Source organism: Copidosoma floridanum, unplaced genomic scaffold (assembly GCF_036245765.1).
Source record: "Copidosoma floridanum isolate Cflo_tuat_1 unplaced genomic scaffold, Cflo_Japanese_pri ptg000006l, whole genome shotgun sequence".
NCBI lineage: Eukaryota > Metazoa > Arthropoda > Insecta > Hymenoptera > Encyrtidae > Copidosoma > Copidosoma floridanum.
This window is the reverse complement of record NW_028321883.1, coordinates 16,462,359-16,488,818: the sequence shown is the minus strand read 5'-3', so window position 1 is coordinate 16,488,818 and position 26,460 is coordinate 16,462,359. Positions and strand designations below refer to the sequence as shown.

Here is a 26,460-nt window from a genome sequence, read left to right as displayed (position 1 = left end):
TGGGGTGTTTTCCGCAATCGTCGTCGCCAGCAAGTAATTTAAATTTGCGCTCTACGTTATCGTCAGGTCAGTAATTCAACTAGATCGTATCATACTGACGGCTAACAATGAGTCAGCGGAATCTCTACTATATCGACGACAATGCAGAAATCTTAATTGCCCTCTTGGACTTTTCGATAAATGAAAAAATCGATTATCGCTAGATGGCGCTAATTGTAAAAAATAAATACACAAATAATTACACGTGCATAAAAACAATCTAACCTTAAAGCCGCTAGTTGGCAGTCGTTAAAAGTACATGTGTCCAAGTTTCATTTTTAAATAAACGTAAGGATTTTCAAAAAGTTTGATATTTACGTTAGTGTTTTTATTTATTAATTTCAAAGGTATGAAATAATATCCTTATAAGTCATGTTTTACGATAAATATCGATATTTACAACACGCTTTTACGAGATCATTAAGTAGTTGATGTTTTTTTTATGCTATTAATCTTTTGCTGTGGTGGTTTTATAAGTATTTAGTGTACGAAAATTCGTTGCATTTTAAAAGAAAATGTTATAATTATTTAACTTGTTGAAAAACTTTGTGAGAACAAACAACTGTAGTATTATGCAAAAATTATGTAGTTTAATTTCACTGACTTGCTGTTTCATTTCAGGTAAAACAATGGCAAAGTTTAGGGTAAAAAAGCAAAAAGGAGATCACAGCGACGAATCTGGCAAGAAAAAGTTCAAGTCTAAAGGTAATAATAAAAAAAATCAAAAAAACTTCAAAAGCAAGCCTAAAGGTAAAAGTGCATCCAAAAATAAAAATGCATCAAAAAACAAAATGGCAAATAAAGGCTCAAATAAGAGTGCACCTACCAACAAAAGTACATCTCAGAATCCAAGTGTACCTGTCAAGAAAGAAGAAAAAGAAAATAACTTAATGTTCCAAAAATCTCATGCTGTAAAAAGTAAAAGTAAATTCAACAAATTTAAAGCTGCAAAGACATCCATACCAAGTAAACCAAACATGGACTTGAAAAGATTTAAAAAAAGTGAAAGTGTAAAAGAAGACACCACGGGAGAAAAGCCCAACTGGCCTGAGTACAAGAAGCAGTGTAAAGAGATGAGGGAAATGCGAAGAGCGAAAAAATTTGAAGGTACATATGATATGGCAGTGGAAGCAAAGAAATTAGGAGAAAAATTAAGGAATCGAAACTTGAATAAAGAGGCACAAGAAAAGCTGACTAAAAATTTTCATGATTTGGTACAAAATCAGTATGAAAAATTGATATACACTCATGATGGGGCCAGAGTAATTCAATGGCACCTAAAGTATTGCAACCCTGATATTCAGCTGGCTATAGTTAAAGAATTGCAACCAAATCTAAAAGCCATGTTACTGGCAAAATATGCTAGAAATGTGATAAAAACATTGCTGAGAGTAGGATCTGACAGTGTCAAAAAATTAATCTTGGAAGCTTGTTACGGTAATGTTGTAAAATTGTTGAACAGCGTTTTACCTTCTGGTATAATAGAGAAAATTTATGTCGAAGTTGCTTCTGAAGCTGAAAAATGCTTGTTGAGGCAAGAATTTTATATGGACATCTACAAAAATTCTAAGGATCCGAATATTAAATGCCTAACAGATGTCTACAAAAATGCAGAGAGCATGAAGTCGATCACTTTTTCTACAGTCAAAAGTAATTTGATTAAAATCCTCAATAAGAATCTAATCAACTCAACGCTCGTCCACACTGTAATGTACGAGTTCTTGACCAATTGCTCCAAAGAGGACAAAGATGAAATACTCGCACTGGCCAGACCTTTGGTTGCAGAGCTTTCACAAACCAAAGATGGAACCTTGACTGCTAACATGAGTATTTGGTCCGCAACCAACAAAGAGAGAAAGCAGATCATGAAATCTCTCAAGGAGCACGTGACAAAGATCGCAACGTCGGAGCACGGCTTCTTGATGATTTTGTGTCTTCTAGATACCATAGACGACACGGTCCTTTTGAAAAAAATCATACTGCAGGAGATACTCAACAACTTGAACGAAATCGTTGTTTCCGAATTCGGTAGACGGGTTATTCTTTATCTCGTTGCTAGAAGAGATACGCATTACTTTCACCCTGCCTTGATCGAATCCTTAAAGATGGGCGATGGCAACGAGACAAGCAAAAAGCCAGCGGATCTTCGACAGAAGGAAATCTTTGACAACGTGATCGACCACCTATTACAAAGCATATCATCGGACGTCAAGATGTGGTTGAATAATGGACCCATTCAAATTGTCACTCTCGCTATTTTGAATGCCTGCAGTGGTGACAAACCAGAAGCAGCATTTGAAGCTGTTACACACTTTATATGCGATCCCGAATCTAAGCTACAAAAAGACGACAAGTCAGTCATAGCTATTGAAGATGCAGGACTGCACATGATCCTAAAGAAACTTATACAGATGGATGCCAAGCGCTGCGCAAACAACGAGCTCACTTTTGGTGAAGTACTTGTTCAATATTGGACAGACAAAGCCATTAAACACTGGATTAAATTCAACAGAGGCTGTTTCTTGCTTGTACTGTTGATAGAAAATGAGCCAGAAGATGTTGTTTCCAAAGTAAAATCGATGCTGAAGAAGCAGCAGATTAGTGAAAGTACGGGCAAAGGGGCATCGATATTGTTAAAAAAGCTGGAGTCCCAGTAAATTTTTTATCTAATCAATTCAGTGATTGTTGTTTTCATCTTAAGGATTAAATTTGTATAACTCAGCGATTTTTCCAGAACAACTCATTGTATTATTATTTTCAAGTGTAAATACAATTTGAATTTTATTAGCGAAAATATATGTGAGTTGATAAAAATCATGAAGAAAACTGATTTTTTTTTTTACCTTTGAATTGGAAATCTATTTTTGAATTAAATAATTATTGAATATTACGTCATAGAAATCTTTTTGTAATATTTAAATGAACTTGAATGCGACTCTGTAGAATATAGTGAAATCAAAATTAAGACTAAAAAGGTATTACTTTATAAAAATTTATTTTTGATAGCGGCACAGTTTTGAAATTGATTTGTACCCATTTTTTTAAATTAAATGAAATTTTTTCTTTACAATTTTAGCATATCCTTAATATCCATAATTCTTGAACGAATTTCTGGTTGATTATCCTTGCATAAATCAGACATCACGTCTTTCATCAAGGCAATTAATGAATTCAATTGTTTATTGCTTTGGATCTCTTTGAGTTTTCTCGATAAAGATATCACAATATTCAAAGCTTCTTTTCTTATTCTAGTGTATTTTGCTATACCTGGAATATCAAACTCGTTAATATTTTAACAAATACTGAGTCAATAAAAAATAATGTATTCATTTACATACCTATGGCATATCTCAAGATTTTCAATAAGTTTCCACAAACTGATTCCAACAGCTCTCTGTCCGCTTCTAACATACGATTGTAATCAGTTTTTAGTAAAACTAATTTGTCCACAAAATGATTTACAGATGATAATATCATCACTTGCACAGGCCTCGTACTTGTTGGTAAGGTTTCTAAGCAGTGGCTAATAAACTGCAAGCAATACTGATCTACAACACATTTGAGATTAGAATTTAATAGTAATACATTTTTACTTATAAAAAAATTAAGCATACCCTGAGTCTCTTTAGAGGTTGGCCACGCTTTGCCAAGGCCTTCGTAGATTGTTTCCTGCAACTTTAATTTATCTTCACGCTTTTTCTTGTTTTCTTCCATAGAGTCGTCGTCGTCATTTTCACCTTTTTTTGTCAACTGCGTAAATAAAAAAGAGTAAAATTTGCTTATCTGTTTTTACATGAAAAATTTTTAATTGTACACAAAAAATTACTTTTGGTAAAACATCTAACGCGATCTCGTAAACTTGCTTAAACCTATCCTCTTCCAATTCATGAAGAACATCAGTTAAGGCTTTTAAGGCATAACGGCGATACTCAATACCTTCCTTTTTACTTTCTTTGAGAAGAGCTTCTACGATTGTGTCTCTCAAATTTGGATCTTTTCTCAAAGCCTCTCTGAAAAAGTTTTTTTTTTTTTTTTTTTTGTAATCCTCAATATCAAACGTTACCCAACAAACTCAGCATGACTTACTTGCTGTTACAAGAAAGAGTTGACAGGGCAACAAGCAACTTCTCTTTGCCATTCCATGTCCTACCCTGCAGCCCATTGACGAGTATATTCAAAAGCAAATTTCTAGCATCTTCGTCAATGGTAGAGCCCAATTTAGTTGCTAGAGAAGAGACTGCATTAGCTGCTTGAGCCTTTGTTTTCCAAGACGAAGATTCGAGTGCTTGCCTCAACATGCTTGTGATTGCTGCCAAATTTTGTCTAACACCAGCCTCGGTTCCAGGAGTTATTTCCGACCACAAATCGGTCCAGAGCTCGATGGTTTTAACATTGACCTCGGGAATCTTTTCCTCGTGCATTGCAAAAAATGCTAACGGCATCACAATGTCCGAGTACTTTTTTAAAATGTCTTGATTATGGTTGTTGATAGACTGTAGAGTCTGGCCGATTGCCAAACGCATCGAGTCTTCTGTTTAAATAAAAAAATTTTTAATGTGTGAATTTTATTTAAAAAATCGAAATACATGTGTGTGTACAAACCTTCCCGTTCAATGTACCAAGTATTTAACAATTTGAATAGTTTGTCTTGACTAGATTCTTTAGCACAACCAATGATGTGACCAATAGTCACTGCATAATTTTTCCTTACTCCGGCGTTGCGATCATTTAGACCATTAACCAGTGCCATGAGTATTTTACCTGAGAATATAAAACTCTTTAGTAAAAACGATTGAGCCCGAGAGGAAATTTCTCTCACCGGCGTAAGGCTGCAACTCGAGTTTCATGTGGCTGCTAAGTTTCACGAGAAAATTCGTACAGGCAAATTTCATTCCCAACTTGATATTTGATTTGACCATTTCAATGACTTTCGGCATCAGTTGTTTCAAAGTATCTTCATCAATGTACTGTATGCACTAGAAATCAAACAAAAAATTTTATTTTTCCCCATATGCATATGGTTTTTCTCCATATCCAAACAACCGTATGGCCTACCTTGATCATCAGGTGGGTGGACAAATGATTCTTGGTCAATTGATCGGTCAACTCGTCCATTTTGTCCTGCAGCTCGAGAGAATTGGCGACGATGTTCCGAACATGCATGATTTTTTCGTTTTCTGCGTCGCCTATAGAGTGCAGAAGCGCCGGAATCAAGTTCGGCAACGAGGGCTTCAGGTGATGACCAGCTATAGCCACGAGCTGAGAAATAGTTTGTAAAGAAACTAGTCGTATCTCGGTTACGGAGTGCGTGATGCCTTCGTCCAAGAGAACGGGCAGTACCGTTTGGAGTGTTTCTTCACCAGCCTTGCCGTGGGACGAATCGCACTGACGGACACAAACCTGTGCCGAGAAAATTTGTGGAAACGTTTTTATACCATCCAAAAACCGAATGGATAAAATTTGTTGTTTTTTTCTTCCAACACTTACCCGACCGAGAATTTTGGCGGTATTCGTAGCTTCTTGTCTTGTATCAGTGTGAACATCGTCCATCACGCGGAACAACTCTCTCCACAATTTTGGAGCGTATTTGGCGTAGTCTATTGAAAGCGTGTTGGAAGTTTTCAGTAAATCTGCCAGGGCTAAGCAGCAGCTTATACGTACACGGAATTGTGTGTTGGTCATATTTTTTATGATATCCTCCAATATTTCCTCGTGATGTTCTTCGAGCTACAAACGAAAACGAAAATATAAAAGTTTGCAAGAGAAATAAAAAAAACCATAGCTCATTGCTGATTCATTGAAAAATCAACTTACAGTTTTGATAGTCGATGGAACTAGTATGCGCCAGATGCTTGAGAAACTCTGTTGGGATTTTGGTACAGGATCGAATTGATACCTGTACAAGTGAGGTATGACTTTATTGATGTAAGGTTCAAGATCCTTTATGACCACAGAATCGATCTGTGAAAAACCAAAGGTGGCCATTTTTTTGGACGTCCAGATGGGATTGTAATTAGCCAAATGAGCAAAGTGATACGTCAATTCTGGTTTGTTCAGAGCACTGGCCAGCGAACACATTTCTCTGTACGTTGTTGCACTTCCTCTGTTTTGAAATTTAAAACTTACACGTTATTTTTATTTTACAGAATTAATAATCCAGTAAATTCACACAAAGTCTTACCCAACGAAAGTTTTTTCAGATTCTTCCTCTTTTGGATCGTCATTTTTCCTGAAAAATGAAAGTAAAAAATTCGTGACATCAATTATTTAACAATTGTGTAAGCAGTATCAGAATATTTGTGCAAAAAAATTATTAATGAAAGACTAAAATAAATTTTTTGTATAAGCTTTTTTAAGTAATTTTTCCTTTACCCATCTGTTTTCGATTTGGTATCTTTAGATGGCTGACTATTATCAACTACTTTGGCAAGAGTTTTTCTTCCATAAAGTAGACGATTTTTCAAAGCAGAAACCAGTTCTGGCTTATCGCTTTCTGGACAGTTGCAAAACAACAAGAATAAACAATTAGATGCCATCACTTGAACAATTTCTGAAAATATAATGGTTCAGTAAGCAACTGCATAGTGGACTTTGAAATTTTCATCGACATCTTGGTTTAAACTTACCATTATTTTCATACAAGAAATCCAAGAAAGCATTATGAATGGCAAACAGTTTCTTAGTAATACATGGCCTTTTGACATTGCACCTCAATATAGTCAATAACCAAGTGCAAACAGCCTGAAATGATTTATTTATTTTTCAAATATAGTGGAACATTTTATCCTACTCGTATTGTACCTGTCTCGAATTAGGATGCGGTTTATCAGCGATTGAAAGTAATTCATCGATGACAGATACCAGCAGAGCATTGCTTTTGTCTGAATAAGGAACGTTATGCTCGGAAGGTAGAATCTTCCAAGCGTCCCTCGCTTCCGGTGAAGCGGGACCTTGAACGCAGTATACTAGCGCCTCGCCAATGGAAATGTGAATGTTGATGTCTTTTGTCTGAAAGGATTACTAAATGTTGCAAAAAATATGGATAAGTAAAAATAATTGTATAAGAAAAAAAAATTAATTACCTCGCTAGCGGTCTCAATGAATTTTTCAATTATCAATTGTGCATATGGAAATTCTTCTCCGATACAAATATAGCCCAAAGTCAGAGCAGCCATTTCTTTGACCTACAATATTCAAGGATATACATATGTATTAAAAAGTGTACGTACAAAAGTTATATTTCAAAAAAGTGTCTAGGGATGAATGTGAACCTTAGGATTAGATTTGGCATTTGTGTAGAGTGATATAAGTTTTTCAGTCACGCTCTTCTTGCTCCAACAATCTTCACCTTCAGATGCTAAAGGTAATTCACACGATTTACCTATAACTCCAATACTATTGATGGCAGCTACAAGTAACACTGGGCTACTCGAATTTAGGAAATCGCCTAATCAATAAACACAAAGTACTTTAATCAACGCATCGATGAGCCCTGCCATTCAGATAGAGTTGATAAACTTACATATAGCCTGAACAGTGTCGACATACGTATTCAAAGCGATCAATTGCTTTATATCTTCACTCTTGGTCAATGCAATTTTTCTTTCCATCGCGTATGATAAAGCCAATATTGCTCCGTGCTGATTTTCCAGGACTTTGTCTTTAGTGGTTTTGAGTACTTTTGCCATCTGGGACGCAAACTCGTCAATCGGAGCGTAAGCCAGAAAAATCGCGTAAATTTTTGCTGCAAGATTTTTCACGTACTCCTTTGACGTCGACAGCAAGCCTTGTATCCATGACTGTTCTTTAGAGTAGCGCTCGACAACGTGATCCGGTATTGTTCCGAAAACTTCAAGAAGGGCACTCAGAGCCACTTCGTCTAAAATAACCGGATATGGTTTATATATTATTTCAATTTAATGAGAAAAAGAGGTGTAAAGCTCACCTCCAGTGACCTGTCCAAAGAGAACAACGATGTCTAGGTAATGATACAGGCTATCCGGGTTCTCCTCGTGTAATTTTTCCAAGTAACGCCCAATCAGGGGAGTAAATTCGCTGGGATGCTCCAAGGAATCAATGTGAACTGTAATGTTGGAACTTTTTGCGAGACATATTCTAAGGTACGATATCACCTGCAATTTAATAATTCACGCATTAAAAAGTATAATCGAGTAGTGACTGTTCGAGAATTCAAAGAAAATGTTCGTACCTCGGCAAAAGTTACAATGTTGAAGGGCAAAACTTTGTTTCCAACAGTTATTTTGATATTACCAGTGAGCCTTGCTTGAACCTGCGAGTAGATGTACGACATAAGTTGCGGAAAATCGGGCAATACTACTTCCTTAGCAAAGTACTTGGAGCGTTCATTCTTGTAGGAAGTTCCATAGAGGGATTTGAGGGCTTCTGTTTGTACTTCTTGCTTCGAGTCACCGGACGCCAGCAGCAACAAGTATCTTGATGGTGCGTGGTCCGATGGAAAAACTGTCGCTGAATAATGCACCGCAACGAATCTACAAATCAATCATTGTTTATTCATTTGTTTCAATTATGTTAACAGGATAAATCGTATTAAATACACCGAGCGGTATGTAATACATATTATTTTTACCTGACGTAAGCTTCAGAAGATTCTATATGAGAAGCCAGCAGTGCGACCATCAGTGAAATGCTGGTATCGTCGTCCTTCTTAAGTACGAATGCAGTTGTCATATTGACCATGGCATCCCTTATGGTACGCCGTAAATCACCATCAGTCTGTATCATTGAAGAACATTTAAGGTAAGTAAACAGCATTGAATAAATTGTGGTGGCTCAATTTCGTTCATTATAACACTGTAAACATACCGAGGCCAGCGTATCAAAGAAACTTTGCAAGAGACTTAAATCTTTGTTAACGAGGGTAGGAATCCGACGCCCCAACTGGCCAATGATCGTATATGCCATCATTCTGTGAGCAGGCTCGATATCCTCTTTGATCTGCTTTATCATCCCATTCAATATAACTTTTGCCACCCGAGTTAAAGGCACCAAACTGCACCTGTGATTTCGTTTTAACGTTACTTGTAAAAGATAACATTAATAAATCAAATGATGTAAGATTCTTGTTAGATTTGCCTGATTGCTTACTGTTGTACAAGATTTGATGTGAACTGAAGGGCTAAGCTTTTGAGCTTTGAATTAGTATTGTTTGTACCATACAACGACTCAAATATGACCTAAGAAATGTTAAATAGTACAAATGTAAAAGTAGTTTAAAAAACAAAATGTATCTTTAAAATTCTTTACCTGAATGCAAGGAGGTATAATAAAACCATCCTTCGTCACTCGTCCCAAATAATACAACAATTTCAGTCGAACTCTAATACTAGCCGGCGTTCTCTTGAACTCTTGTTTCATTTCCTTCTGCATCCCTAAGGCATCTGTGCCTAAAAACAAGTTATACAGGGGTACAGCCAGCTGCATTGAAGACCAGTCTAATAAGCTATAATAAAATGTACAGTTACAGTGAAATTAATAAAATTGAGCGTTTATCACCAAAAAGTAAATCACCTAGCTATCTTTTTCAATTCCGTATCTGCCAAGTTAGTGACGCTAAAGCGAGTATCAGCTGCAGCAACAATCAAGTGCGTAAGGATTTCCGAGTCTGGAAAAAATCCTCCGACCAGGAACTTGATGATTCCCAGTTTGGTCTGTTCAAGCTGATCTCCTGAAAGCGGACTTTCCCCTATGACCCGCTTGAAAGCGTATTCGCTCAGACCTGGTGGAACCGGATGTTTCGACCAGTCGATAGGCTGTCCCGACTTTTGTTCTTCATTTTGCACAATTGCGCTGCTCTCAACAATACGAAATATTTCATTTTCACAACTTATTCCGAAAACCGTGCAAATTTCAATGATTTACCCATATGGTAGAAGCAACATGTCCAGCATGAAATTGAGAAGTTGTTTTGTCATTTGAGGATTATCCTGTAAACCTAAAAGGGAAGCTCTTTTTTCAGGATCCATTGGTATATTCACATGGGCTAGAGCTGGCATAATCAATAGCATTAAACTGAAAAAGAAAATAATTTCATGAAACTCTCAATAACACGTTTTTTAACCATAAATTAAGATGCATACCTATCCTGATGTGACAACGGTTTTCCACAAATAGCACTTAATACAGTGGGAATCAGTTCAGCCTGCTTACTGATTTCCATTCGGGGAAAACCAAGTTTAATGTAGATGATAGTGAAATTCTAGTGAGGAATGTAGAAACAAAAATGAACTTTGTGATGAACAAAACGATAAGTATTAGAAATTCAAAACTCCACTCACAATTACAAATGTACTGGCTGCAGGATCTTGATACTGCAATAAAAGTGCCTCCACAGGTAGTTGCACTTGAGATCTGCTTTTGACTCTTTTGTTAATGTGCATCAAAAGCTCCATGACCTTTTTTCTGACTTCTTCTTGAGAACTCGAGAGTTTTAATAAAACTGGAGGCAAAAACTTGCATATTGCTGCTTGTAATTGCTCATCTGTTTCTGCTGAACCTAAGCGAAGGAATACTCGCTCCAACAAAACTGAAAACATATTTTAAACAATTTGTTGGTCACAGTGAATTTTGATCAAGTATTAATCTCTGATTCTTTTTTTTTTTTTAATTCGACACATGATGATTGTGCAAGAAATAATATATTGCTTTGAGGTTACATGACACATCAAAATTTTTTTTCAACAATGAAAAAATCTAAATAAATTCTTGAGTATTTGTAGATAAAATCTGTTTGAATTACATTGTTAATTATAATTTGCAATGATTTGGAAACTACGATGATTTTGCATGTTGTGCATCTTTCAATTTAGAATTAGATTGATGCTCCGTATTGTGTTGAAATACAATCCTGGGAATTATCAGTACAATCATAGATGGATTTTTTTTTAACATATCATTCATTGAAATTCGTAATATTTTTAATATTTTTAAGATTAGGCACCAAGTAAAACCAAATGAATGCCTGATTATCATTAAAATAAAAAAATAATAATAAAACAAATCATCAAAAACGATTTACTTCAACTGTTTAATTTTTCTATTTTGTAGATTCTTACTCTACCAGTAAACCAAACAAAAATAATTGTAAAAAGAAACTTGAGATTTTATAAGAAACAAGCATCAAAGTATAATTAATCATCAAAACCTCTAAGCAATTTTAAAGGGAAGCAACAAAGAGTGACAACAAAACGCAACTTTTTTCATCCATCGGCTGGGCTGTATCCATAGCTTCCATTACAGCAACAATAAAATTACCGGCGTATTGCCAGCAACAAATGTTTATTAACACAATATACAGGTATCACCAAGGAAAAACACAAATATACCTAAGTAATATAAAACTTTGCCAACTTATATATATAGCGTCAGCTAAAACTGTATAGACAACACACACGAAACTGCAGACGCATATATAACAGCTATATATATAGCTGTCACATGGGAGGAAGTGAGAAGGGGGGCACAACTGCGGTCGGGGATCGGGGAGGGACGAAGGGATAAAATAAAATATATATACAATACTAACAAAATAAAATAAATACAACAAAAAGTAGGCGTATTGTGACAAAGGTGCTAAAAGACTTTATAATATGTCCTGCTTACATTCTTATATGATAATTACGTAAATCTGGAGTGTATCTTGCAGTGTTTAAAAAAAAAACTATATGTATTCATTGTTCTATCACATATTTATAAATAATTACTAAATACAATGCATAAGAAAGCTGATTAAGTTTTTTATGAGACGAAATTTTTTTATCAAACAATTCACTTAAAATTATAATTAAAATTTAAGACAACTCAAACGAAATGTTCAACAAATTTTGTAATGTTTTGATCTCCATTATGGTTATTAACAATGTACTTTTTTTCAATCAATAGTCGATGATAAAAGCTTTACGAGCTCACAAAAACATCCAACATCATTCACAAAAGGCATATAGTACTTATATGCGTTTCTCTTCCATTCACGTCACATCCACATTTTTGACACAGGAACATTATGTAGCTTCTTCTTCGTTATTTATTTGGTAATTATTGCATCTGTTTAACGCATCCTGTCATAATCCTCAAATCACCTAAATATATGAAATAACTGATTATTTACTTAGCAAATTAGCAGACTCAAAGCAGTCATCTCTGCTCAAAGTCAACCAAAATTTGATACGAAGAAAAAAAAGTTATATGACGTATTTTATGGATATGAAAGTAATTTAAAATAAAAGGTAGGTATACCTTTATACAGTTCCACTAGCTATTTGGTAACTTTGTTTACTCATCCCGAATCAATCAAACACAACTAATTGATTGTACGTTAATTTATAAGTGTAATAACTAATTATTCTGTTTTCACACTTTCGACAAAGTAAAAACTCACGTACTTGCAAGCCCTATAACAATAATGTCCATTATGTACAAGAGCCGTACAACAGGTGTACGAAAAAGTAGTCTCGTTGAAACAAATTAAAGCTAATGCAAGAACAGCAAATTCGTGTGTCTTGTTTTACCTTTGCTGCAGTTGGAGACAAATCCATGGAATATTTCGTTTTCGGGGATAGCGCACATGATATTTGAATTTCGCACACTTTTTTTTCCTTTTGTGTCACGTTTTTGTGTCGTCTGCTCATTGGAACAAAACAAACAGACGACGCTGCATGTGATATATATATATACAACAATGACCTTCATGTATATATAATATATTGTTCGTGACATTTGGCTAGAGGTCAAATTCGAAATAAACAAAGTAGGTACAGCAGGTGAATATCACTAGAGAAATCAATTCGACGAATTAGGGTGTGTTAGATAGTGCCGTGTAAATTGTACGTATATATATAATAGAAATCATAAAAAAAGTCTATGTTGTTGTCATCATCATATCAAGTGCTCGTGCTATGTGTGTGTGCTGCTAAATTAACTAATTTTTTTTCACTCGATAAATAAAAAAAAAATAGAAAAAAAAATTAATATAATAATAAATGACAACGACCTTACGAATACGAGAAGAAAAAGTTACCCTCTACTATACCACCAACTCGTGGACATCAACAACAACGACTAGTGTTTCCAAACAACAATTACGTAAAAAAGTGGCTACTTATCGCAAATTGTTTTTTCTAACTGTACAAGCATAAATACATACACGATCGGTATAGAGTGATCTTTTTTAAGATACATCTGTCATGTCTGTTTGTTATATTTTGCCTTGGTTTACTCTCGTTCATGATAAATTAAGTCTATGAAGGGGAGATATTAACACATTATAGTCCACTATTTGTATCGCATGTGCCTCTCGCGTGTCAGGCCGACTGTTCAAAAAATTAATGAAGCAAGTTGTGTGTGTGATCTTCCAGCTTCCAGCACGTATTTGGCTTATCGATTAACCTAAAAGTGGCCTTCAAAATTAATAACATTGTATTATAACATACTTTACTCGTTTTGCCTGGATTTTTTTACCAACAGACTTCCGCAACAGTGGTCACTTCTGATTGGTCGTTTAATTCTTGGTTTTTAAGTTAATTTTGTCTTTCCAGTTGTTCGCTGCTATTGTTTTCAATGGTTTGATATTTTGCTTAGATATGCTCTATGCACCAATAATAATTGCCAAAACTTTACTGCATGAGAAGGACATTTTTTAATTCGTGATCTTATTGTTGCATGACATAATCTATGTCACATCTACATACTACCAACTGACAAAACTCACTGTAGTAGTCTTGTAAATATAATAATATTATTTTTACTTCAGACATTTAACCATCATAACAAATTTAAATTAAAAGCAAGAATAATAAACAAATATCAGTTTTATATTTTTTAAGATTTCAGTAGGCTTGTAAGTATACTCATGATCTGAAGTTACTTCAATTTACTTGTTAAACAAGAAATTTTTACTTTATCTAATCTTGAGAGATTATTTAATGCCTTTAATCTGTAATATCATTGAGAAACGAGTTATATGAGACAATCTTAGTGGTATTAAAAATCAGTACTTGATGCATTATTCAATCAATAATTCAATGAGTAATAATAAAAAAAAATAGCAATCAAAAATCTGTTAATACAAATGTATTAATGTAATACTTTTCTTGTGTTGTAACTAAAATATTATATTTTGTATCTGTATTCCTATCAAGATTTCAGTGTTTTAATATATATTTTGAATCTATGTGTATTTTGTAATAATAAATTTTTAAATAAATGAATTAAATGTTTTAAAAAACTCGATTTTCATTGTCTACTAATATTGTGCTGCACTGTGTTTGTGTTTTTTAATTTGTTTGTACTTTTTTTTCTTTTTTTTTATAGGTAATAGGCGACAAGAGATGTAAAGAAAAAGAGTTAAAAAATAAAATAATAAAAAAATATACACACAAAAAATCGAGTGCAATTTGTTGGGTGAATTTTGTTTGAATTGTTGAGTTATCAATAAATGCAATGACAGCATTACGTGATGCGATCCGTGACTCTACAAGAGAACTATTAAGGAAGATAGGGAACTTCTTTCAACGATGCTTGACCTTATTGTTGTCTTACGTAAGTTCCAGTAAGCCAGTCACATTGAATCTTATTGACTGAAAAATATTAATCACGAATTATTGCTAGTAGCATAAGTACATGCGTTTTGTTCAAGCCTTTTGTCACAGTCAACATTTTGTCAATTACAGTTTCGCCGTCAAGAAGCAATCAAACTCACGGTTTCCCAATTAATTACAGTTACGTTGATCGAAGTAATTTTTCACCTAAGTATATACATATACCAAGTAAATGTTGATAAATTTGTGTTTAAAATTCGTCAAGTGACTAAATCACCCAACATTCTCTGTGTGTTGTCTTTTATACCAATTTGATTCTCGTTCGATTTTAATTCTGCAAAGCTTTTTTTTACTTTCCAAACGATTACACATGGAAATTTTTTTTATTTTAACGTATAAACAAACACAATTATTTATTGGAAATTCCTGTGAAATCGCCAAAGAAGTAAAAAAAAAAAAAAACTTTCCAGAGTTACAACGAAAAATATTCTGTACTTGTGTGGTCATAGTCTTTATTTTCAAAGATTGTCTGTAAGCTACAAACTTTCATAAAAAACCTTTGTCTTATTTTTTCTTCAAATCTTAGTAAAGATGCAATACTTTGATATGTGGAGTAAAATTACCAAAATTTAGCGTGAAAAATTTTTTAATAATTTTTTCCCCAAGTTATTTATGGTCCAAAAGAACTGAAAATTGTTGAGCCCCCGACTTTATCGTTATTTTTAAACACAGTGAAATCACCTGGTTCTTTTTGCTTCTTACACATACAGATGTGTAAAACAGTATATTTTACTTTGAAACATGTAAATTTCTTAGAGAAACCACAATTTACTTATTAAAAAAAAGATTCTAACGCAAAATGAAACAAATTTTTCTTTTTCTTTGATGTTTGAGATGTACAATAGTAAAGTCTTTGTAAAACGACCTATCAGTTATTTTAATAAATAATGTTTGTAATCCTCCTACAGTTGAAAAAATTAGTGTGGAAAGTCTCATTGCTTAAACGTAAAACAACACAATAAATTAAAAATTTTTCTACAGCTCAACCAGTTAAGTAAATGTTAAAATCCGCGGGTAGCACAACAGCGACTCATCAGACTGTTGAAAGGCATGGCGTCGGGTAGCTGATTCCCAATTAAGTAATAGATATTATAAAGCGTGCACTAAAGACTTGTCGTCAAAATATAAAGAAAAAAAAAAAAAAAAAACATCAAGAGCGACGAAACACAATACTACCGCCACAGTTTCCGAGTGAAGTGAGGATTACAAAAATTTCGCGCAACCCTGGCAAAAAGGGGGCCACTGCGATGCCACCTTTTGTCGCTGACTCCTAGAGCAGAAAGACTAGATTCCCGGGTGGGGGAGCTTAAGTAAAGAGGAAGGGGGGGGGGTAGACGTAACGCGATGCTTTACGAAACGGCTCGCTTGGCCCGTCATTGCGGCCGGTAAGTTATATATGCCGGTACAAAAGCCGCCGGCTCGTTTATTGCTTTGCGCGAGTCCGTCGTCTACCTACCGCTGCAGGTACTTTTACACGAGTATAAAGTTTCGTTTTGCTTTAAACTACGAGTATACGCACATCTGCTTGTTGATTGTTGTTACTTTTTGCACATGGAACGTTTTTAAACGTATAGTTCTTTGATGTCTTGATTTTCGATAGATTCGTTTTTCCCCGTTTTAACGCACTTTTTTTCGGCTTCTAATCCGATGAATATTTTAAATTGTTACACTGCCGATTGTAGCTATAGTTTACTAAAAAAGCTTTTTTTTTGTTTATGTACTGTACAAAAAAAACAATAGCCTGAAATTCTCAGAATTTGTACAAACTCAGCATTTTCACTTAACCATAGCTTTTTTCGTGACCTTTTACATTTTATACGACAATACTTGACATATTTGTACTGTATAAAAAAAAAACCTTACCGAACGACTATATAATCCAAAAATCCAAATTCAACTCTAGCCCTCGCATGTTATTTTTGTTTAGAGCTTTTTGCGCTAACACTGTAAAAATCCCACTGTCCTACACTGAATACGTGTTGTCCACAAAAAAAAAAAAAAAAGAAAATCATGCAAAAAATTTTTTCTAATCAAAGTTTCTTTTGTGAACCCAGCCGAAAAAGAGCAGCATGGAAAACCTCGGCTTCTCCGCGGACACGCAAAACGACGACCAAGTACGGGTTCTGACGCTGAACAAGGGAGAACACCAAGACGGCACGTTGTTTAAGCTCAAAAAAGGTACCCACATACTCACAATCACCTCTGTAAAGCCATCATTTTGCAATAAAAAAAAAAAACTGCAGGATGGATCGTCGAGTTCAGGCTGGGAGCCTCGCTCCTTGGGCGCAGCGTGACCGTTTTCACGAACCATCCTCCGATGAGCGGCAGTCCGTTTGAGAGGTGCACCTACTATCCTCTGCCCTGGAACCACGAGTCCGCTTTTTTGCGCACTCTACTGGCCGGCTCTTTTCACTATTACATTGCTGAGACGAGGTTCGATTTTTTTTTTTCCTTTTTTTTACTATTTGTATAGTTTTCATAAAACAACGCAACGATATGAGATTTTTCGCACACAGACACTGTATAAGCATGGTGCTACACATTAATTTTTTGAGCAGCTTTTTTTATTTGTAATCGTGAAATACCCAATTGTTACCAATGTAATTTAAAGAATTATCGGTATGGCACAAGTTTTAAGCTTTGATATAAAGTATTAAAAAGAGTCGCGTTCGATTCCTTCCAACAACTTTTTTTTAGTACTTACCTCAATGGCTTTTTTATAAATGTTTTTCCATCACCTATCAGTGCCATAGCTCAATTTTTTTAGTACATTATAGTGTTCATCCGAGTATCTCGAGTAATTTAAGATTTAATATTTAATGTTGCCAACCCAATTATTAATTAATCCAAAACAAATATTATAAACGAGATACATAAAAATAGAATAAATAAAAAACTCAGTAAGAGATGAGCTTGTGTGGATATTATTATGTTAAAAACGTAAATACTCCATTTGGAGAGTTTAACTGTATTGTGGTATAAGATAAAGAATTTTTGCATCGAGTGCGTTTTCGTACAGATTAATGTTTTTGTAAATACGTAGAGTTCTATTGTACTGAATTTATTTAGTTGTAAATATATTTTAAAAAAAACAGCAATGATTAAATAATGTTTGGCTGGAAAACATAAATTTCACGCACAGTGAAGACGAAAAGGCTGGAAAAGTCGTCGCATCGGGCTACCTGCTCGTCGATCCCGAGCTAACGGTGGGCGCGGACAAGGAGCCTCTGCCGCTGGACTGCCTACAATGCCACACCGTACTTTCCAAGCTGATGGGACCCTTCTCCACTTGGGAAGACAAGCTGAGAGTCTCTTACGAGGCTGGGTACAACATGGTTCACTTCACACCAGTGCAGGTAATGGATTTTCCACGGATTTTGGTTTTATTTGTACTGTACAGAGCGATTTACTAACATTTTTTTTTTTCTTCTCCAGGCACTCGGAGGATCCAAATCAGCGTACAGTCTGAGTGACCAATTGAAGCTTAATCCCTCGTTCCACGAGCCGAGTAGGGAGACGACATTCGAAGATGTGGAAAAGTTGATAAAGAAAATGCGCCAAGAATGGAAGGCAAGCGAGTCATTCTTTGTTTCCATGAGACGATATTATTTTCAATAAGGTTTCTGTTCTCGCATGTATAGGTACTGAGTATCTGCGACATCGTGCTGAACCACACGGCAAACGAGAGCCCGTTCCTGACGAACAATCCCGAGTGCACGTACAACTGCGCCAACTCGCCCCACCTCCGGCCGGCGTACCTCTTGGACGCCATCTTGTTCGAGATGACCGTGCAGGTTGCCGCGGGCGAGTGGGAAAACCGGGGCATTCCGTCCATCGTCGAAACCGAGGATCACTTGAACGTACGTGGTGTTTTTGCGATACTTACTTTTCCCGTGCCAAAGCTCATTTTCAATCAAACGAAAAATCTCCCGCAGTCGATACGGCACGCCTTGCACACTTACTTCCTGCCGCTGGCGAAGATTCAGGAGCTGTTCGTCGTGGACGTTGACGAAATCGTAGCCGAGTTTTTGAACATTGCTCGTGGCCAAATTCCCGAAGACGAGGCCGCGCTCCTCAAGGACAAAAGTATCTCGGTCCTCAGGGACCCCGAGTATCGCAGGCTGAAGTCCAGCATAGACATGCACCTGGCCCTGAAGCTTTACAACACTTACCGGTAAGACTAGGGTACTTTTTTGATCTCGTTGTGGACGGTTGGGATGTACGTGGGTTTTTTCACGTTTCAGGGCTGACTGTTTCGACGAGGATAGCCGACTGAAAAAGTGCGCCGAAGAACTCAGGAGTAAACTTCAAGAGCTCAACGATGCCATTGCCAACGAGGTGCGAAACAATCTCAACGCTGCTGTGGAAAACTCCATTGCTGGAATACGATACTTCCGAGTGCAAGTGGATGGACCGAGGCTGAAGGAAATCAGCGAGAGGAGTCCCCTCGTGCCGAGGTATCGAAACAACCACGTGTCGGTTTGGAGTAAATTATTAAAATTGACGTCGATTTCGTAGGTACTTCACGGATTATGGTACTCCCCGGTCGTTTGTCGAAAGAGAAGAGATCATGTTCTCGGACAAAAGTTGCTACTTGATGGCTCACAATGGGTGGGTCATGAACAGCGACCCGCTGAAAAACTTTGCCGATCCCGACTCCCACGTTTACACTCGGAGAGAGCTGATAGCGTGGGCTGACAGCGTGAAGTTGAGGTAATTGTTTTTTTTTCTTTCTCTCTTTTAATCGTATCGTACGTGGTCAAACGGCTACTTTGTCTCCCAGATACGGTGACAAGCCAGAAGATTGTCCGGCTCTTTGGCAACGTATGACAAAGTACGTCCAGCAAATGGCAAAAATTTTTGATGGCGTCAGACTCGACAATTGCCACTCCACACCTATTCCGGTTGCAGAGGTGAACAAAAAAAATGTTTTCTCCCTATCTTGAGTAAGAGTGGCTCGACGATGTGTTCAATGTTGTTTCAGTACTTGTTGGATGCCGCCAGAGCAGTCAAGCCCGATTTGTTCGTCGTTGCCGAGCTCTTCACGAATTCAGATCAAAAGGACAATATATTCGTCAACCGGCTTGGAATCACGTCGCTGATCAGAGGTAAAAGTCGCTAGAAATTTAAGAATATATTTTCGAAAGCTTTCCATACTAGATAATAAAATGTGTACTTATTGTAGAGGCCATGTCAGCGTGGGACAGTCACGAAGAGGGCCGCTTGGTTTACCGGTACGGAGGCGAGCCGGTCGGCGCATTCATCCAATCGCGGCACCGGCCTTTGGTGCCGAGTATAGCGCACGCTCTGTTTCTCGATCAAACCCACGATAACCCGAGCCCTGTGGAAAAGCGTAGCCTATTTGATTTGATGCCCAGCGCCGCGCTGGTGTCCATGGCCTGTTGCGCCAGTGGCAGCAACCGCGGATACGATGAACTTGTTCCTCATCATGTAATAGGACTACTCGTTTTTTTTTTTTTTTTTTGTTTTTTTTTTAAGTATGTGGTTTATGATTTTAATTATTGCAGATCCACGTTGTTGACGAGGATAGGCAGTACACGTCGTGGACGGATGACGAAAAATTGGCGGTGGAAAACGTCAAGTACGTAAGCGCGAACTCGGGTATTATAAAAGCTAAAAAGGCTTTCAATGATTTGCACTTCTGGCTTGGAAAAAATAACTTCCCGCAGGTGAGTAAAGGTTTATTGCAACATGTTTACACATTAACTTCGTTTCGATTGCATTTGAGGAAAAATATTTTGTTCACCACTTGAGGTCTTTGTCGATCAAATGGACGTCGATATCGTTGCTGTCACGAGACACTCGCCCACGACTCACCAGAGCGTTGTACTTGTTGCATTTACGGCTTTTGAACATCCAGATCCAAATGCAACGGATTTGAGGAGACACGTCCGACCCCTGAGGGTCGAAGGTGTGGTCGAGGAAATCATTCTTGAATCCACTTTGGTACATGAGGGGGTCAAGTAATGAATACGTTATTTATGAAAATTGCGTGTATTATTCTTCGTAAGAAAAAAAAAAGAATTCAACGTACAACTCACTGTTTCAGAAATGGCGTCTCACCCTTTCGTCATCCGGAAAAGTTTGTCAAGAGCAAGGAATACATTAATGGTTACTCCGAGTACAAAGTCAGTGTTCGCGAGCACATTCAGGTTTGTGATTCCAGCATTGTGGAGAAAGTCGATTCCGGAGATCCAAAAATCACGCAGTTGAACTTTGTCAACTTCCAACCTGGCTCTGTGATAGCCATCAGGTAAAACAGATCACAATTTCTTCTTGTACCTACTTGCGAGTGAAATTTACCAATAATCCGATACCTAACGTTTTCAGAGTGTCACTCCACGCGAATACAAAGCCAGCCCTCGATAAGATGAACGACCTCATACACAGTCTTACGTCCACCGATAACTCGGATTTGCGCTCAATCGTGTCCCGGATGAGTTTTGCCGATCTCAACCGAGCGCTTTATCGATGCGATGAAGAAGAGCGAGACGAAACTGCCAACAAATTCGGCGTTTACGCAATACCTGGCTACGGGCCATTGGTTTATGCCGGAATACAAGGTAGTTTTTTTTTAGTTTTCAATTTTTTTCGTATCAGGTGTGATGCGTAAATTAATACATTCGTTATCAGGTGTTATATCGCTACTCGCCGACATAAGAGCTCACAATGATCTTGGCCATCCTCTGTGCGCCAATCTTCGCCAAGGCAATTGGTTGATTGGTACGTTCTCATATAGCGTATCTCGATTCACTAAGCGCGACGATACAGTGTACTCGAAACATTAAACATGTTAATTTCAGATTATACTTGGCAGCGGCTCAGAGAGAACGAAGGCACGCTCGCTCTAAGTGAATGGCTAGAGCAGGCTTCGGAGCCGTTCAAGTTGATTCCTCGTTACTTGGTGCCAAGTTACTTCGATGTGATGATTGTTAACGTATATTTCATTCTAATCGAACACTGTTTCGCTTCGATGTCAGAGTATGTATCGCGAAACATTTGATATGTATCCACATCGATACCCAAGTGGTTTCGAGCATCGTTAAATAATCAAAGGTTTCTTTAGTTTCGTGAGGGAAGGCACCGATTTTACGAGACTCCTGTCACTTGTTTCCTTGCAAGTGGGTGGTATTGTGAAATCCGCACAGCTGCCGGAATTGTCGCCGAATTTGGATCCACCGAAACCAAAAGTTTGTGAAATCGATGGCAAACAAGAGCAAGAGTGTCTGACGCTCTCTGCTGGACTGCCTCACTTTACGGTGGGATACATGCGCAATTGGGGAAGAGATACCTTCATAGCCCTCCGTGGCTTGTTTCTCCTCACAGACAGACACGAGGAGGCTCGATTCATTATTTTGGGCTTTGCAGGCACGTTACGTCACGGACTGATCCCAAATCTCTTGGATAAAGGAATCAACGCTAGGTACTTGTCAGATAGTTTTTCATTGTGAAACACAAATTCGTGATGCATTTGGTTGTAAGTATATAGTAATGATAATGTCACGAAATTTTCAGATACAATTGTCGAGATGCCGTTTGGTGGTGGTTGTACACCATTCAATGTTACGTGAAAGAAGTTCCCGACGGTATTAACATTTTGTCGGACAAAGTATCTAGACTGTACCCAACGGATGACTCCCCAGCACTGCCAGCCGGCAAAGTGGTTCGTTCTATTTGAGATTTAATTGAAACACCTTTTTAAATTCTTCTTTTGCAATGATATGAAAAATAATGAATTTGCCGTTACAGGATCAGCCTCTCCACGACGTGATGCAGGAAGCCCTGTCGGTACACTTTCAAGGCCTGTGCTTCCGCGAGCGTAACGCCGGCCGGCGAATCGACGAACACATGACCGACCGAGGATTCAACAATCAGATTGGAGTGCATCCAGAAACGGGTTTCGTATTTGGTGGCAGTGATGCCAATTGCGGCACTTGGATGGACAAAATGGGCTCGAGCGAGAAGGCTGGTAATAAGGGCAAACCAGCCACACCCAGGGACGGCTCCCCTGTTGAAATTGTGGGTCTGTGCCACAGCACACTACTGTTTTTGGCAGAGCTGCACAAACAGAACCTCTTCCCTTACGGAAAAGTGGAACGAAAAAGTCGGGATGGTTAGAAATACCAGTGCTACTACTCATTCGCCAAGTGATACAAAAGTAATAGCTTTTTTCCATAACGTTGTTTTGAACTGCATTGTTACAGGCGTTGAAATCACTTGGAGCTACAAACAGTGGGCGGACAGAATAAAGGAAAACTTTGAAATGTACTTTTACGTAAACGAAAAACCGACCGAAGATGACTTGAAGCCGGAATTGATCCACCGCCGAGGAATTTATAAAGACACTCATGGAGCTTCACAACCATGGGCCGATTACCAATTGAGGCCTAACTTTCCAGTGGCGATGGTCGCTGTGAGTAATTTCCCTCCCCCCCCCCCCTAACGATTTAGATTCATACATGTAGGAGGCAGACAGTTAATCGCTTCTGAATTTTCTCACGTGCTTAGTCTCCTGAGCTGTTCAATCCAGCACACGCCTGGACGGCCTTGAAAAAGGCCGAGGAGATCCTGTTGGGGCCGTTGGGTATGAAAACGTTGGACCCGGCAGACTGGGCCTACGATGGTTTCTACAACAACTCCAACGACTCGAACGACCCCAAGCTCGCCCACGGCTGGAACTACCACCAAGGTCCCGAGTGGCTCTGGCCGATTGGATACTTCTTACGAGCGAGGCTACACTTTGCCCCCCTCGTTGGAGGTGAGGCCGAGCTGAGGCGCACTATCGCATCCACGGAGACTATTATCTCGAAACACCTTACCGAAGCTTCTACTAACCACTGGCGTGGTCTACCCGAGCTGACCAATCGCGATGGAGAGTACTGCCACGACAGTTGTCGCACGCAGGCTTGGAGTACCTCGGCTATTCTCGAGGTAGGTAGGACCAAGGATATTTTTAAGATACGAAACCACCCACGGTGGTTTCTACGGTCAGTTAGGGCAAATTGTAATCACTACAGAGCTAGTAATCCATAATTACTTTAGCGACATGTTTAACTCATCAGCAACTTGATATTTGCAGGTCCTCCACGAATTGAGCAGTCTAAAAAAGGAGCTCGGTCTTCTTACAAACTGATGCAACTCCGCGTGTGTTCGCCATCAATCCCATCAGCACCCGCACCTAGATCATTGCACCATAAGCCTAGACAATCAGCACGAGGACGCGTCCGCGAGCCGCGAGTTGGCCTTCTTAATGAGCTCCCGGAGAGCCAGTAGAAGCAGCAGCGGTTGCGACGAGTCCTCTAGCCACCAATATCAACTACTACCCATGCACACGGAGACACACGCATCCTTTCATCGAAACAGCCTCGAAGATGTCCCACCACCGCCCAGTCCCTCATCCTTATCGTCTCTCTTCGAGCAATTTCAACACCAGCGTTTCATCCCGTCCGATCTTTTGCTCTTAAACGGTTCGATCGAGCACCCGACGAGCAGCGAGATTGAGTTAGAGAGCTCACCCGAGTGGTCAACGAGATACAACGTGAGCAGTCCAGTGTACAGTGACCGGTACATACGCGGAAATCAGCCTCTCCTGGCCAAGGAAAGGTACCTGCTACAGACGAGCCGAGCAAGCGTCGTATCAAAGTTCTCGGTTCCAAGCAGTAGCGAGGACGAGCCGGCCGACTTTATGCCGGTCTACAAGCTGGAAAAACCCAACGCTGCCGGCATATTCTACAATGCTGGGCCCATGCTGGGTGACGAAGCCGATCTCAAGTCCTGTCTCTGGCCGAGTATTGTGCTCGTAGATGGTCCACAGCGACAAGCGTTTCGCAGTGCCAATAAAACCGGCAAAGTGACCGGCGTCCGGTGCCGGCTTCTGGACAAAGGTTACAGTCGAATATCCGAGAGAGGCGCGTCGAACAACAAGGGCAGCGCGGCTCTCGACTTCAAGCTCAATATCGTCGACTATGAACTCGTGACTCGCAACTGGACTGCTGGTCTGGCTGATACAACTTCCCCTGTCGAGGGAATCGCGGAGGATGCGCAGAACGAACAAAATCACTGTACAAGTCTGCTGATGCTCCAGCCGCTTCTGCTTGTACAGCCAACAGACAGAACGACCGACAGGAGTGCGAGAAACGTTAAAAGGCGTCTCGCGCACTCTGCAGAGCAGATCAAACTCGCGAGAATCATCGTGGCTTACGCTGTGGCTTTCTTTATACTGATGAGCATAACCTTTTACGTCGTTTACTTCGCTTGATGCGCGTTTACACGCGAGCGAATGCAACGAATTCGACTGATTCGAATCTTTTATGTCGAAAAATATATATATTTTTTTAGGTCTTTACTCTTGCGAACGTAAAGACGTCGGTATTTTTTGGAGGAAAGTATGAATAAAGAGTCGCTAGGCTCGATCGAGATTTTAAGAGGTTTGATCAACAGATGATTGATCGATTGAATTTTTGCTTTCCGTTATCGCAAAGACTGCGGTTAATTTGAATTTGAGATTGATTTTACTTCAACTAACTTATTCGTTTTCTCTGTGACAACCCAATAATTTTTTTAGCTTGAATATAAGTTCACCTAATGATGTAAAGATTTTAAGAGCACAATTGGAAACATTAAACGTTGCAAGAATTTTTATGATATGGTGAGTTGAAAATCAGTGTATTGTTGACAAATATAAATGGTAATCAAGATCACATGATTTTTAAAAAAGCACCCATGGATTTATGGTTTCATGTATTTTTTTTTTATCAATTAGATTTTACGACAGAAATATGAATATGACGTTCATACATTTGATATTTTATAATTTACTAAACTGTAAAATTATTCATTTTAAGTTTTATGAACTGAAAATCTTGTTAAATGTTAGCTTAATACCGTCGAAAATTTTATAATCACACGAACTGTGTATATAAAAAATTTTAATTAGAAAAAAAAATCAATAAATCATGTGATCTTGTTTTTGTTATAGCACTCAAATTAGTGTTGTATCATCAAATTTTGAGTTAAAATAACATGAATACTTGTTTTATAGGTAACCCATATTAAAGATATATTTTACTGTTACTACTGAGTGTGAAACATTCAATGTTATGTCTGCGGAAAAAAATATGTATATGTGAAATAAAGTATAAAAAATATTTTAAGTAAAACTGGTTTTTTTTTTTAATAGATCTAACTACCCATAAATACTGAAGATTTCTTCTTTTTTTTAGTATAAATAAATTTGTATTTTAGTTGAACAACTATAAGTTGTCAATGGCGATTAATAAATGTAAGATTATGTTTTATTCGAAAATTAATATGAAACTTCGGATCGGAAGAATGATTTACACAATCATAGTAAGTATAAAATATATAAAGATCTTATTTAATATTGAATTAACAAATAGTTTGGGTTATTGGTTGGCCAAATTTTTTTTCCTTTTCAAATAAATAATTTCATGTTACGAAAACATTTTTTGAAATTAAAGTCAAAACAACTTGAAAAATTTTCCTAACAATCTAACTTGTGGTGGATACGTTACGAGTACAAAATTTTTTATTCATGAATTCAGTGGTATTATTAAAGGTGAAAAAAATTAAAATTTCGCCTCGAAGAGATGTTTCTTTATTCAATAATTTGGCTCATGTCGGTCGCATAATCTAAAAAATATCACAACTAACTGCGACAATTTAAAATATTTAAAATAAAATAATTTGGCGAAATATTAATGTAGAGAAAAATAAATGTAAATACAGAAAAGTTAAATTCATTATA

General features: G+C 37.7%; 4 protein-coding genes and 1 long non-coding RNA gene across 15 annotated transcripts; 3 read left to right on the top strand and 2 right to left on the bottom strand.

The window, feature by feature from the left end:
* The first annotated feature begins 265 nt into the window (after positions 1 to 265).
* On the top strand, positions 266 to 2,847 carry peng (Pumilio and CPL domain-containing protein penguin). Of its 3 annotated transcripts, none has more exons than XM_014361549.2 (2): positions 266 to 327; positions 661 to 2,847. In XM_014361549.2, exon 2 carries the CDS (start codon positions 669 to 671, stop codon positions 2,694 to 2,696), a length of 2,028 nt encoding a protein of 675 aa, XP_014217035.2. In that variant the 5' UTR covers positions 266 to 327; positions 661 to 668; the 3' UTR covers positions 2,697 to 2,847. The 3 variants fall into 3 exon arrangements, with proteins under 3 accessions (XP_014217035.2, XP_089454289.1, XP_089454290.1); XM_089598163.1 differs by having other exon boundaries at positions 266 to 386; XM_089598164.1 differs by having other exon boundaries at positions 279 to 357.
* A 233-nt stretch (positions 2,848 to 3,080) lies between these two features.
* LOC106645645 (proteasome adapter and scaffold protein ECM29) lies at positions 3,081 to 11,503 on the bottom strand. Of its 2 annotated transcripts, XM_014361543.2 has the most exons (28): positions 11,272 to 11,503; positions 10,356 to 10,603; positions 10,158 to 10,276; positions 9,940 to 10,089; positions 9,589 to 9,867; positions 9,325 to 9,520; positions 9,166 to 9,254; positions 8,884 to 9,076; positions 8,648 to 8,793; positions 8,249 to 8,549; positions 7,985 to 8,171; positions 7,562 to 7,918; positions 7,311 to 7,486; positions 7,122 to 7,223; positions 6,841 to 7,047; positions 6,666 to 6,780; positions 6,412 to 6,589; positions 6,221 to 6,268; positions 5,854 to 6,142; positions 5,527 to 5,766; positions 5,095 to 5,439; positions 4,859 to 5,015; positions 4,642 to 4,800; positions 4,126 to 4,570; positions 3,866 to 4,049; positions 3,654 to 3,789; positions 3,378 to 3,587; positions 3,081 to 3,306 (listed from the first exon to the last, which is right to left on the bottom strand). In XM_014361543.2, the coding sequence occupies exons 1-28, from the start codon at positions 11,309 to 11,311 to the stop codon at positions 3,104 to 3,106; spliced, it is 5,499 nt and encodes a 1,832-aa protein (XP_014217029.2). In that variant the 5' UTR covers positions 11,312 to 11,503; the 3' UTR covers positions 3,081 to 3,103. The 2 variants fall into 2 exon arrangements, with proteins under 2 accessions (XP_014217029.2, XP_089454288.1); XM_089598162.1 differs by lacking the exon at positions 6,221 to 6,268.
* A 420-nt stretch (positions 11,504 to 11,923) lies between these two features.
* LOC106645652 (uncharacterized) lies at positions 11,924 to 12,779 on the bottom strand. Its single transcript, XR_001339176.3, has 3 exons — positions 12,585 to 12,779; positions 12,313 to 12,467; positions 11,924 to 12,155 (listed from the first exon to the last, which is right to left on the bottom strand). It is a non-coding gene; the product is annotated as an uncharacterized LOC106645652 (long non-coding RNA).
* A 20-nt stretch (positions 12,780 to 12,799) lies between these two features.
* On the top strand, positions 12,800 to 23,862 carry LOC106645649 (glycogen debranching enzyme). 8 transcript variants are annotated; one of them, XM_014361550.2, is made up of 25 exons: positions 14,275 to 14,613; positions 14,745 to 14,840; positions 16,727 to 16,850; positions 16,916 to 17,105; positions 17,815 to 18,028; positions 18,108 to 18,242; positions 18,314 to 18,532; positions 18,608 to 18,846; positions 18,917 to 19,129; positions 19,191 to 19,385; positions 19,456 to 19,585; positions 19,657 to 19,780; positions 19,858 to 20,123; positions 20,201 to 20,362; positions 20,448 to 20,656; positions 20,743 to 20,946; positions 21,024 to 21,256; positions 21,327 to 21,416; positions 21,497 to 21,674; positions 21,760 to 22,116; positions 22,209 to 22,356; positions 22,443 to 22,806; positions 22,898 to 23,106; positions 23,202 to 23,624; positions 23,773 to 23,862. In XM_014361550.2, exons 1-25 carry the CDS (start codon positions 14,515 to 14,517, stop codon positions 23,824 to 23,826), a joined length of 4,875 nt encoding a protein of 1,624 aa, XP_014217036.2. In that variant the 5' UTR covers positions 14,275 to 14,514; the 3' UTR covers positions 23,827 to 23,862. The 8 variants fall into 8 exon arrangements, with proteins under 8 accessions (XP_089454280.1, XP_089454284.1, XP_089454286.1 ...); XM_089598154.1 differs by lacking the exons at positions 14,275 to 14,613; positions 14,745 to 14,840 and adding an exon at positions 12,800 to 12,899; XM_089598158.1 differs by lacking the exons at positions 14,275 to 14,613; positions 14,745 to 14,840 and adding an exon at positions 12,816 to 12,873.
* Positions 23,863 to 23,939: 77 nt separating this feature from the next.
* Positions 23,940 to 25,852, top strand: LOC149375556 (uncharacterized). Its single transcript, XM_089598161.1, has 2 exons — positions 23,940 to 25,341; positions 25,735 to 25,852. Exon 1 carries the CDS (start codon positions 23,944 to 23,946, stop codon positions 24,949 to 24,951), a length of 1,008 nt encoding a protein of 335 aa, XP_089454287.1. The 5' UTR covers positions 23,940 to 23,943; the 3' UTR covers positions 24,952 to 25,341; positions 25,735 to 25,852.
* Positions 25,853 to 26,460: the final 608 nt, after the last annotated feature.

Coding starts and splice junctions, on each gene's coding strand:
- peng (XM_014361549.2), top strand. CDS start 669: ATGGCAAAGTTTAGGGTAAAAAAGCAAAAAGGAGATCACAGCGACGAA.
- LOC106645645 (XM_014361543.2), bottom strand. CDS start 11,311: ATGGAAGCTATGGATACAGCCCAGCCGATGGATGAAAAAA. Junction 5,016..5,094: donor CCACCCACCTGATGATCAAG/GTAGGCCATACG, acceptor TTTGATTTCTAG/TGCATACAGTACATTGATGA. Junction 4,571..4,641: donor TTGGTACATTGAACGGGAAG/GTTTGTACACAC, acceptor TTATTTAAACAG/AAGACTCGATGCGTTTGGCA.
- LOC106645649 (XM_014361550.2), top strand. CDS start 14,515: ATGACAGCATTACGTGATGCGATCCGTGACTCTACAAGAGAACTATTA. Junction 20,657..20,742: donor TTGGTACATGAGGGGGTCAA/GTAATGAATACG, acceptor TCACTGTTTCAG/AAATGGCGTCTCACCCTTTC. Junction 20,947..21,023: donor GGCTCTGTGATAGCCATCAG/GTAAAACAGATC, acceptor TAACGTTTTCAG/AGTGTCACTCCACGCGAATA.
- LOC149375556 (XM_089598161.1), top strand. CDS start 23,944: ATGAGCTCCCGGAGAGCCAGTAGAAGCAGCAGCGGTTGCGACGAGTCC.